At 35.4% G+C, this 13,629-nt stretch overlaps 1 protein-coding gene across 4 annotated transcripts in view; it reads left to right on the top strand.

The window, feature by feature from the left end:
* LOC118749180 (glutamate synthase [NADH], amyloplastic-like) overlaps positions 1-13,629 on the top strand; it is a 546,416-nt gene that overhangs the window by 251,174 nt on the left and 281,613 nt on the right. The window contains exon 2 of one of the 4 annotated variants that reach the window (XM_036483957.1): positions 255-257. The exons of the other annotated variants lie outside the window; for them this stretch is intronic. Coding sequence (XP_036339850.1) covers positions 255-257 — 3 coding nt within the window. The remainder of the gene's footprint in view (positions 1-254; positions 258-13,629) is intronic. 4 annotated transcript variants of the gene reach the window in all.

Here is a 13,629-nt window from a genome sequence, read left to right as displayed (position 1 = left end):
CCCCCCACCCGAGGTAAGGAACAAGTGACTCAGCTCTGCTACGAACACAAGTTTTACAAAGACTTAATAGCCAATTGGGCACAGTTATTGAACGTATCGCTTTGTCTCTTAGAACCATAGCTCGCCGCATAGATTTAATAGGTGCATCTGTTGGGTCTTTTATGGAAACGTGACTGGTGAGTTGATATTTGATATCATTTACCAAAAATTTCTTTCAGAAATAGACATATCTAAGCTTGCTGGGTTATGTACAGATGGTGCAGACGTTATGGTTGGCAGAAACGAAGGTTTTGTCGGACAACTAAGAAAGCATAATATTGAAGTTCACTCCTTTCATTGTATAATTCACCAACTCTCTCCTGCTTCTAAATTTTTAAATAAGCATCCCGTCATGAAAGCTGCTGAGCAAATAATTAACAAAATAAGAGGAGGTCACCACTCACTTACCCGTAGGAAATTTAAGACGTTTTTGAAAAGCACCAACGCCGGTTATTGTGACCCCAAAATGTTCACGGAAGTTCGGTGGCTAAGCCGGGGTTATTGCCTAAACAGATTATATGCTTTAAGAAAGGAAGCGTTGCAGTTTTTACAACTTGAAAATTTGGTCGGAGCTGAAAATTTGGTACAAGCTTTACAGGATAATGAATTTATTTTGGATTGAGGATTTCTCTCTGATGTATGCATAATGTGACCAACTAGCTCAAAGAAGTACAGCTTAGGTTGGGTTAAGTTAATGCCGCGAGTCGATTACGAAAAAAATTTGATATCATGCGTCAAAAAGTGCGATAGCGATCCGAAAATTGTAGCAACTGGTTACAAAATCACCCTCCATAAGTGCGAGCCAAAATGCTTCCATCTCAGCGTAGCGAAGGTTGGACAGTCTAAAAGAAAGTGTGGAGATGATTATACTTCATCTTCACCTTGACAGCTGATATAAAAGGATCAGTTGAAATTCCTAGTTTCACCGCATGAACACCAATCGCACAATGGCCTGTCAGAACCCCCATCACTAGCCCTTGAGAGGTAACATGTTTTAAAGTGCCCTATAAAAACACTTGCTGCAGCAGAGAAACGTATTTTTTCCTTTTTTTGTCACAGTAGGACCCGGTTTCCTTTTGCCTAATAGCAGTTCGTGCTGCGACAATTTTGTCTGCAATATCTGCATGCGCCGGGTTCAACATATGTATATTAAGCGTCAGCGTAGGCGTGGTTCCTAATGCTCCGCTAATTCCTGTTTTACAAGTGTAGCATTCTCTAGTGGGTTCTACCAGACAAGGGCTCCTTGAAACAATATAGACTTAAATCTGGTTTCCTAATGAATTAATTTGGGCGAGAGACCCCACCTTTTACCGATAGCTCCCCTAGAGCGGTACAAGGCAACCGACACCTTTCCTACCCTTTTCTCAATGTTAGGCTTCTACGATAGCCGCCGCTGATGCCAACCTAGTTACCTGTATCAGGTAACCTTGAGCCAGGTAAAAAAGGGTGTATAGAAATCGTCCCTTATCCAAAAGATCCACATCATCTACATAGGCCATCACTCGAGCAATCCAGAGCAGTGGAGAGAGAACACCACCTTGTGGAGTGCTCCTATTGACTCTGCACTGTGTGCAGACGCTCCCCTACTTCGCCGCGACAGTTCTGTCACGAAGTAAGCTGTAGATAAGCCTTATTAGGTTGGTTCCAACCACCAGATTATGAATATACTTGACTACTGTCTCTGGAGTAACATTGTTGAAGGCACCCTCGATAGCGAAGAGGGCCCCTACTGCATAATCTTCATGCGCGAAGGCTTCCGCTGACTACTTTACTAATGTGCGCAGAGCGGTATTCACCGACCTTTTCTTGCAATAAGCATATTGAGCTCTTGAAAGACAGTCACGAGGAATCGCGTTTTATGTACAGGTCTATCAGTCTCTCTAGCGTTTTAAGTAAACACGAAGAGACTGATAGGCCTAAAATCCTTAGGGGAAACATGAAAGCCTTTTCCGGCCTTCGGTATGAACGCAACACTGACTACCCTCCAAGCCTTTGGATGAACCAACCAGGTCCTCACGCAGTTCGCATAAATATTTAGGATCCAACCAATTGCACGACACCTTCAGAGCCCTTTGTAGCTGCGCAGGTATGATGCCATCGCTCCCCGGCGACTTCAATGGTTTGAACGAATTTATCGCCCAGACCTTGTGGCTATCGTCCAGAAGATCGGAGAAGTACAGGACCTGGGGAGGGATTCTGTTACTACGTTTATAAGAAAGCTATTTGCAAATAAAAATAATTTGCAAATACCTAACTCACTGTTTATTCGATGGTGAAAAATTCTTTTTTAATATTGCCTGATTATAAAAAGGCAATAATATGACCTTCGAAAAGGAAAATAAAGTTAAAAAAGGCAACGTCTTGATTTTAAAAAGGCAATAAGATGACCATCGAAAAGGAAAATTAACCTAAGAATGGCAGCGTCTTGCGCTTATTTGCAAATAGTACCACTAATCAATACTTATTTGCGTGATTTAGTTATTTGCAAATAAAAAATTAACTCAGCGTTTATACGGCAAAGTTTACCATTTTGCAAATTGTTATTTGCAAATAATGCGTGCGTATAAACGTAGTATTACTACGTTTATACGCACAGAATAATCGGCTTAATTGAAAGCGCATTGACACCGTACACATTTCGCTCTAGTGTTTATACTTACGGTCTTATATCGGCATCAAAGTAACCGTCTTCAAAAGCAAACAAAATTAGCTGTTTTCATTTGACATTTTATAAGTTAACATAATGGAAAGTGATAAAAATCTAGTTTTATTCGGCATTATAAAATCGTGGCAAAGAAAAAGAACGATTATTATTAATCAGCTTTTAAAAACTGATGCGATTATTTGGAATTTGAGCGGAACAGCTGATCTCCAATTCGCTTTGAGTGAGAGCGGTGTTTATACACTCTTTCTAACTGTCTGGAGAAATAAACTACTGATTTGAAATGGAGTGTGAGCCAAAACACTTCGCTCTTTCAAAGCGAATTGAAATTCAGTTTATACATATGTTTTGAATCGCGGCGAAATGAATTAAAGCGACTTATGCATGCGTATAAACGTAGTATATATAACTAGTTAGCGACGATTTTCGAATCGCTATCGCACTTTTTGACGCAAAAACATTTATATCATGCGTCAAAAAGTGCGATAGCGATCCGAAAATTGTCGCTAACTGGTTACAGAATCTTCCTCCTGAAGTACAAAATATCGCAAAGAAGTACATTGGACTGTACTTCGAAGTACGAAGTACAAGAGCGAAAAAAAAGTACGGTTGGTCACATTATGTATGCAATTATCTAACTGAACTAAATTTATAGTTACAAAGAACAGAAAAAACATTACCCAATTTATTTTAAAATCTTCTTAATTTTCAAACAACTTTATTTTTACTTTTAACTGAAGTTCAGTCTGGAGATTATTCAAATTTTCCACAAACCTTCAACGTTGTTGCCGAGATGTAAGATCCATAAAAATAATGATCATACCAAAATTTTAGAAACTCTTCTTCAATTTTGATGACAGATTTAAGGACTTCAAAAATATTCAGCATTTTATAGACCTCTTTGAAAAGCCTTTCAGATGCGATGTATCCAAATTACGGGACGGGACCAAACTCCTTTCCCGACACTCCCGATAAAACCGCAACCCCGCAAATTCACAAAATCATAATTAAAAACGATGTTTGAAATAAGCACTTTTAATGTTTAATTGAGACGAAAACGAACGGCAAAGTAAAACAAAATAATGCCAGATCTTTCATTATTATTTAAAATTAATTTGAAAGACATGAACATTTTTTTCAACTTTCGATCGGTTTGCGAACCACGCCACACACATTGAAATCTCAACCGATCGTTTCAATTTGTTGTCCGTTTGTAGCCTGCTTTAGAGATAGATATCGGCACCCACGGGACACACGGTACAATTCTGAAAAACGTCGGGATGGGCGGGCTCGGGACTTAAAAATCGAATTTCGGGATGGGCGGGATCGGGATTAAATATTTAGTCCCGTGCCCGTCTCTAATACAAATATAAGTTTAAAATTCAAGTAGAATTAATTCTTCTGCAAAGCCAAATGGAAATTTTGAATGGAGCCGACATTACTGAGTTCTGGAGAGATTTAGATAACTCACTTTTGTTATCCAGCTGTAGACATCCTCAGAGTTAATGTTGGGAAACTATTCGTAAAGTAATTTGAGTGAACAATTATTTAATTTTTTGAATATTGTGTGGAAATTGACAGAAAATAAAAAATCATTTTCCATTTATATTGCTGGTGAAACCTGCTGTTATCAATTTTCCTAGCATTAACTTCGAAGTTACATATGTACGTTTTTCTGATTTACTTTGTTTATTTATGGGGTTTTCATGAAAATTCTAGAAATTCTAAAATATACATGTCACCAATAAAAAAAATCTCGACGTGCTAGAAAAAACCAAAGATGTATTTTACTTTCGCAGGCCTCTGTTATCTTCGCAGCGTCATCCAATACGGGGTTTAAATCTAGCGGCATCTTCCTAGTCCCCAGGGAATACCGACGGATCATACAGTGACTTCTCGTGGCGTTTTCTGCCTCTTGCTTCATCCTAGACATCGCGCCTTTCGTTTTTCCAACCACTGCAAATATCCGCACACTTGCTCCATTTCAAACCATTTTTCTGTACAAATTTGTCGATAGCTTTAAGTCTCAAGTGCTTCCCTCATCAAAATTTCTTCTTCGATTTGCATTGCGACCTCACTAACACGAGAGGAATATTAAGTCCCTCTACGTCGGTATCCAGGCATACGCTGGGGTGCCGCAGCACCCACTTTGAGAAAGCCTGCCGTAAAGGAAAATATTGCCGTGAAAAAGTGTACCCGCCAAGTGGCTCAGGAGTCGAGTTATTGCTGAAAATTCGAATTTATGTCGCGATTTGGCTTATATTAGAGATATGTATGTATAGGAAATGGTAATGGTAAATGGTAAGGGCAATACTTTTACAAAAAGGAGCCGCCAGGTGGCGCTGGAGTTGAGTTATTACTAAAAAACGTCCAGGGATAGGAAGTGTCGTGAACGTCCGATTACGTCGACCAGCTGCACCACTGAGTTTGTCGAACTGGCGTGTTTTCCGACTGGCCCAATGGATATGATTTACCAATATTACTCTGGCGTTAAAGCTTCATTCGGGGACACCTGGATATGGGTTGTCCAGGGGTCAATCTCAAATCATATGTGTTAAATAAACCACCAGAACTATTTCGCTCCTTAATAAGGCATTTAAGGTATTTTGTCTGAAATAAGTCTATGTATATTGGATTTCTGTTGAACAACGATACTCAGCCAGTTTCAAATTGCCACGAGCTATACTATACAGTTTCAAGGAAAGATTCGCCAAGAGGGAAAAATTCTTCAAATGTATTTCGCTGTACGATTAACCGTGATGAAACGTCAGATCATTGGGGGAAATTCCAAGAACTTCTTGGCGGACATTACACTTTCGCCTTGGAAGTATGCCTTCCGACCACCAAACCATAATATTAGCATATAAATCGTGACCGTGAATTTTCGGTAAAAATCTTGGTCCAAAATGTTTCAATAAAATAAAATTAATTTTGGGCGGAACGAAGTTCGCCGGGTCTGCTAGTAGAATAAGGATTGTTATTCAATGTAAATGATTAAAAAATCTGATCGAGAAGTAATAAATATTTCCGTTTGTTTATAAAATTTTTTTATAAAAAATTAAAATTTTTGTACAAAATCATGATTATTTGAAAAATTTAAACAATCAGGCTAAAGCGTGTCTAATTAACGATTATCATGAAAAAAATCAGCAAGATACATGGTATGAATGAGTGGATAATAAATAACACAGTGGCTACACTAAAAAGTCATGAATTACACCCGAAACAAAACCTGGTGTAGGTTGTAGGTATGGACGAGTACAACATGAAAATAGGTCCGGTATAGTTCCTGAACCTTCCATTTAGTTTATATCAAAAAACCATTATTTTCGTTTTATAAATTGAACAAGTTTTGCAAAGAGCATGTATAGATCTTTAAAACGATGTATAACAATATATTGTTAGACTACCTTAATGGGAGTTTTCATCGGCTAAATTTTGATGAGCCCCTATTTTTCTTCATTTTTTGAACTTTGCTCATCGCTAATTTCAAAAATTTCTATGGAAGTTGCCAAATAGGTGGTATTTATATAAAAGAACGAATAAATTGATGCCTCATCCAATGCAATTGCATAAAAATTGTCGAAGTTAGGCAATTTAAAAAAAAATCGGTCTTAAATTTATATGTGTGTATTAGGCACGGTGCATATTAGAGCGATACGATATGCGATACGATACGCGATACGATATGAATGCGACATCGGCATGCTGAGTACGTGGGAATTGGTAGGAAGCGATGAAACTGTGCACACTTGCACGACAGCGACACCGCTGCGATATAATATAGCATGCGTATCGCACGTGCGATACGGTTTTCTGAAGGAGGTGAGATTAGTATTGCGCGGCATTTTTTGCAATAAGCAAGATCGTTTCACAGGCGGAAGCATATTCCTCAATTTTTTTAGTAAAATTAATAAAAAAAAAACCCTGTTTATGGAACTATACCAAAAAAAAACTACTGTAGAACAGACATGACTAGTTTGGCATGGAGAAATATAGCGTCTGAGGTCAAGGACACAGGTAAATGCACAAAAGAATATTTTTCGTGATGGTTTATTTGCACTTGTTTTCACATCTTTAAAAAGAAATTTAAAGAATCCAATCATTTTAAACCTATTTAATTTTGATTTTGAATAGCAAAAAATATTTGGTGTTTGTTTAAATGTTAATGATTAACTATTTTGTTTCAAATATTCAATTAAATAGTAATCAATGTACTTAGAAACAATTAAGAAATAATCATCTCATTAACCATTAAAAGAAGAAATCAGATATAATAACAAAAACTAAAAAATGATGTATGTGTGTAGGTAATTATTTTTGCTTATTCGTAATATTTTTATATGTTTTTTTTTCTTGAGTGTTATTTTATTATATTTAATAAGTTTTTAAATTAAATAGAGAAAGTACAAATTTGTGTGCTCTATAACCCAATGCTACAAAAAATAATAAAGTAAAAATACCTGGTAAGTCATGTTATTTTTCAGGTAGGTTTTGCCGAGTGAAGTAAGAATCGAGATACGAAATTTTTGTCACACAACCATACAATCTTGATTTACTGTTAAAACCCGGTTTTCCGCACTTATAAGCTTGTAACTCAGTTGACTATATATACAGATTATTTTGTTTTGCTGCCTTTACGCTTAAGGCCACATTTAACATACCTACCCCAAAATGTGCATCAGCGGCATTATTTTTTAACATTTATAAGGAAACTGCTCCGATAGATGCATTCAACATACCTGTACATTAGCGATACCTGCCTTAGAAATTGTGCAACTATTATCAATTATCAAAGGAAGTATTACGTTTACCCTAATTTTACAAGCTTTTATTTACTTTGCTCATCTCGCAGAACAACGAAAACGGCTATCATTTGATGTAGTTATATAGATAATTAGATACCATTCAGAAAAAAAAATCCGCTTGCAGTAATTTCTACGTGGTAAGTGCTCCTCCATTATTCGGTTTCATAGGGATTCGGATACCTTCCTCATTGAAGTAGTAAAGAAAATTCGCTTAAGAGCTTTTTTCGGTTAAGCCCACAAGTTTTTCGTGCAAAGAAGGATGGGAAGCTAATGCGAATGTGCGAATGCGAATGGTTGGGATAACATTAAAAAAGCTATAAGTAAGCTGACCAACCGTCCTCCTTTGAGGAGGATTGCCCTCCTCAAACGTGATTTGTCCTCCTCAAAAATACTGTTCTTCTCTGTCCTCGTTTTGAGCAAAAATGTCCTCCTTTTCAAGTTTTATAGCAGTGATGAAATTTCAAAAAATTTCGTTCAGAATTTTATTAACTCCTAATCGTACACAATCATTCTATTTAAAAGCCGTTTACATTGTTCAACTTTCAGTTAAATGATGTTTACTTTTAATTCAACTAACCGCCTGTGAAAGTTGAACAATGTAAACGCCTTTTAGCCTTAATCAATATATTTAATACAACTTTCGCACGGTCCCCCAATTACGCAGTTCGCTCTCTCATTCATTATGCGCACTCCAATTACCCTTCGAATTACGTTATTCGCCACACAAAATTGTAATAATTCAGGTCCGATTATCTTGCGCATTACGAACAAATCGCTGCCGTCACTAATTTTTATCGGAAATTTATCGAAACAAGTGCACAAATCAAAACTGGCGCTTTTTCTGAGTACGAAAAGTAAAGTTTATACATACATATGTGCATGACCAATTTAATACGTCGTTTAAAGTGCAAAACCGCCTATCGTCGTTGGGCAAAACCGCGTAACTGACATTTGTGGCCAAATATTAGATATGAGCAAAGCTCCAGGCATAAATCCTTATCTATTCATACCAATATATCGATATTAGGCCATGTACTGTAAAATAACAGCATAGTTGCAATACCGCTGATCAAGAGTAGCGTATATTTTTACTCTCTCCTGTAAAATCTTGGTGACCTTACCTACGCGGTTTTGCATTATCGTGATAGGCGGTTTTGGACTTTAAACGACATTATACATTTTTAGCAATAACTTACATTTTGCATCAATTTTGTAGCAAAGAAAAAAAAAACAGAGATAGAGAACTGCCAAATCGAATTAAGAATGTGCTCGTGGGAATGGGGTAATTCGCGATCGTAATTGAAGGAGCGAACATAGAGTAGTTCACGGTGCCGTGGGAAAGCTGTACTAAAGTATGTTCACATATAAATATAATCTCAATCAAAGCTAATATTTTAATCACTCCGTTTACGCAGGCAAATCTCAGAATTTGTTGTGCTTGTTATTCTCTCATCTCAAGGAAGAGTTAAGTTCCTTCTCTGTGCCACCATAATCATTTTTTCCGCTATATTAGGCAATTTAAATATATTTTAGCTTAATATTTGTTTAAAATACCTTTACAAACATCTCTTTATTGCCAGCGTCCATTTTTGTTTACTTTTTAACCGACTTCAAAAAAAGGAGAAGGTTATCAATTCGTCGGAATATTATTTTTTTCATGTATCTTACCGCATACCTTTGGACCACGTCTACCGATTTCGAAAATTCTTTTTTGGTAGTGTCCCAGAGGTGGTCCCATACTAATCTGTTTTATATCCGATCATTGGATCATGAAAAAACTAACGGTACTCCTAAATTTTTATATAAGAATTGAAGTCGGTTTGGTTTTTTGCTTAAAAATTACTTGTTAATTTGGCATATCTCCTTTTCGCAAAAATGATCGATAATACTGGGTTGGACACCGAAAGGTTATCGGTTTAATCTTAGGTTATTTTATAATTACAGATTAACGAGGGACGAATTTTGCATGGATAATCTCTGTTTCTAATTACAGATTAGGGAGTTAAGCTCGAAAATTATGATAACATATTATCCTTTACAACACTGAAAGACTAGCTAACGTCGCGTCTTCACAGGTGAAAATATATTGCCTACCATATGTAATTTTGTTTGCCATATGTAATTTTGTTTGCCAGATATGAGACATTCTTTTTCATATCGGACATCAAATTTGGTGTTACACTTTCGATTGGGTCCAAATTTTTTTATGGGTTCTATACATGAAATAAGCTAACACGTGTTCGAGGATTTTTTTTCGTGTTTTTCTTTGGAGATATGATCTGTCAAAGTTTGCATTTTTTCGTGATTCTGACAAATAATGTACTCCTTCAAATCGTTATATCTCGGGTTCTGCCCATCGTAGAGACTTATCTTAACGTCGTTTAAAGCTAAAGAAACGGGTTTAACATTTCTATATACAAGATGGTCAAGATTGTCCTAAAGTAACTTAGCTATAACCAGTTAAACTTTTTGAAGTTGATTTGCATAGTGGAGACCAGTAAATTAGGCATTTAAAATTATACCATCGTAATCCCTGTTTAATTCTCTATAAGAAACGTGGATAAAAAAATGGGGGTTTTCAAGAACTATTTTTAAAATATTTTTCTTTATGACGAGATGGTTTATTTTGTGAGAATAAACAATTTTTTGTAATTTGTTTTCGAATACTTATGATGAGATATATTTAGTAAGGTGTTAAACATCGAGTTTTTGCAAGAATTTAAATTTTATTGCAGATTCCGATAGAATACCTATACCGGTATAATATTTGTACGACAAGATTTTCCTTTAAGGCGACAAACACCTAGAAATGGGTGTGGCAATTGTACGACTAAAACTTGCAAAACGCAGATTTTATTGCGGATTTCGGCAGAATATCGCTTGTTAACAACATTTGTTCCACAACTTTATCAATCAAAGAATATTCTAGAAATGGGCTATATTAAAACCAAAGTTCAAAAATTTAGACTTTATTGTGGATTTCGCCAGAATATCTATATAGATTGAAAAAAAATTGTGGAACAAATATTGTTAACGAAGCGATATTCTGCCGAAATCCGCAATAAAATTTGCGTTTTGCTAATTTTAGTTCTGAAATTGCCACGATCATTTCTAGGGATAGGTATTCCATCGGAATCCGTAATAAAATCTTACTTTTTGCAAAAACCCGATTTTTAACACCTTACCAAATATATCTTAACATAATTTTTCGAAAAAAATTACAAAAAAATTGTTGATTCTCACAAAATAAACCATCTCGTCATAAAGAAAAATATTTTAAAAATAGTTCTTGAAAAACGCCCTTTTTTGAACCACGTTTTTAAGCGAATCGGAGACAACACATAATTTTTTTTACGAAATCCGTCCGACTTAAAAAAGAATGGCTCATATGCAGTGTTGCCGCCTCTCAAAGAACTTTCCAACCAAGATTAGACGAAAAAGTTACCAAATGTAAGGAAAAGTAACCTTCTTTTTATTAGAAAAGGAAACACATTTTTTTTGGCATTTTTGAAAAGTATATCCTTTTAAGGCTGAAAATACATGAAATACACTCATTAGAGTGGTTCATAAACACACTACATCAGAATATTGTTATTTGTGATGAGAAAAGAGACACGTATTTTTTTATTTTGAAAAAAAAAAAAGTTTTTTTAGAGGTCGCGCTGTTCGGTTTTTTATAAAAACGCTGATGTTCTCAATTTTTATTTTTGTGACATGTTAAAATGTAGCTAAAAATGTGGTTTTTACATATAATTACTCGGGTATTAATCGGGAACATTCCCTTAATTACACACCTGTCTTGGACAGTTAGAATGGGCCTAGTTCCCGAAAATATTCTCTCGAAAATACACTAGTAAAATTAAAACGTTGATACTGAACGATTTACACGTTGTCATGGGTTGGAACTTGTTACCAGGGGGTTTTTGGGGTTGCTAATTAGGAATCTGAAGTCAGTTTTTCAAAATTCAAAATGGCGGATCCAGAATGGTGATTAATTTTTTTAAAAAAGTATTGGATTGGTTTGAAAACCCGCACTCGGGAGGTTTGAAGGTCCCCTATTATGAATCTGGTCAATTTACAGTTTGTACCTATGTATGTATGTACATACATATGTAAGTGTTTGAAATTTTATATTCAAATTCTAATAAGAAATGTAAACAAAAGTCAAAAAAGAGCGAGTGGTGCCTACTTAATTTAGAAATCCCTCGGGTTACCTAACTCTGGGCCAATTTTCAATGCGGCAAGACATTGTCTGGTTTAGGAATATAACAATTTAACTCTGAGCTATTTAACTGTCTATTTATATATTTAACTCTGGACGTTTGCAAGTGGGTCTAAATGAAGATTTTAAATAAGTACATAGGTACACAGTTTCCAACTTCTTTGTAAGAATCAATGAAATACCTAATCCGCGTGAACAACCACATTGTATATATTCTATGATGAAGATTAAACGATTAAAAATTGGACTGTATTGAACTATATCGCTCAACGCGAAATACCAACGTTTACGCCAAATGCAGTACCGCGTATACGATGGTAAATAAATTTTACAAGAGCGCAAAAAACCGATTTTTTCAAAATTGTGGAATGGTATTTCCCTTGAACCTACTTGCTATAAGATTATTATTATTAATCTTAACTTAAATTAATAAAGTAAGCAGTAATGGGAAAATAGTAACCAAATTCCTTTTTTATTGTACATACATGACGTGGTATTGGATTCCGCATATACGAGGTATTTATATATGTACTATCTATGTCTGAATTCATTTGAAATAGTCTTTAGCCGACCATGTATATTATGTGTTCTGTATATTATAAAACAAATACATACATATGTAAGTAATATTAATACATTCATTCCAAATATTCTCACTTGGTTTCACTGTTGGGGCTGCCACTGCTGCAGATACCCAGCAAACACAGTCTCTAACTTTAGAGAAATTTGGATTTCTGCATTAGATTACTAGGGTAATTCTCTAATCGTTCTCGAGTCGATGACGAAGTTAGAGAACTACATTAGAATTCGATTCGAGAACGATTAGAGAAACAACGCAAATTCAAATAAATCTAAATAAGCAATATTCCAAATGAATGATTAATAAATTAGTTTAAGTTCAAATAATCCATTATTATTTTATTGTGAATACATTTAATACAAATTTTGAAAACAATGCGTTTTATTTAATAAAGCAAAACAGCAGTTTGAAATTCACATTCGAATCCTATTAGAGATCAACATTAGAATACGATTAGATCATTAATATTTTCTCGAGTCGAGAACTATGTCCCATTTTTGTTGAGATCGCTATGATTCTCGATAGTTTTTCGAGTCGTTCTCTAACGTTTGAGATTGGAGAATGTGGCTAGTTCTCCAATCATTCTCTAATCGATAACTAACCTCAATGTTTGCTGGGTACTCTCCTCAATCTCGACAGGTGTAGCTGGCCTTTGTCTTATAACGAACCTATATTAAAAGTTGTTTTGAAATCCATAGCAATGAGTCCGTATAAATTAACTTGAAACACCAATTTTGCGCAGAGTTCTAATAATTTTTCGCCTTTTTAATGACTCTCGTATTATTCAAATGTCATTTCAGGTACATACTATGTAGGTGTGTGCAAAGAACATAGCGATGGTGTAACTGCCGCGCCATTTTAAAAAATTTGCGATTAATTTACCAAGATTTATTAAACACACGAACCGATAGCTGCACCCTCGATCTTTTACATGTTCTTTTGCATATGCAAACACATGATTATTATCGGAATAAGTCGAACCTTGAGTTGCCATTTTAGTAGTAATAACTCGACTTAAATGTATTTGTTTATACTATTTTTCAAAGATTTAATTATTGTATGTATACAAAAATTAAAAACTACAGTAAATGTTAAAAAATAACCAAAATGGGAATGATCTTCACAACTTCACAGGCAAGAAAAAAATAACCAAAATTGGTTAAAAGTAAACAAAACGGCAACACTGCTCATATGTATAAATTTTATCAGAGGCAATATTTGTGTGTGGGGATTTTCTATCTTGATAAAAGCATAAACAGACGGCAGCATTGATCCGGATCAACTCGGGAATTAACTGCAGTTGATCCGGACTACGTCC

This window comes from Rhagoletis pomonella, unplaced genomic scaffold, assembly GCF_013731165.1.
Source record: "Rhagoletis pomonella isolate Grant_MI unplaced genomic scaffold, Rhpom_1.0 Rhpom_scaffold_00014, whole genome shotgun sequence".
NCBI lineage: Eukaryota > Metazoa > Arthropoda > Insecta > Diptera > Tephritidae > Rhagoletis > Rhagoletis pomonella.
Note: the sequence above shows the minus strand (reverse complement) of the source record. Positions and strands in the feature narration are given on the sequence as shown.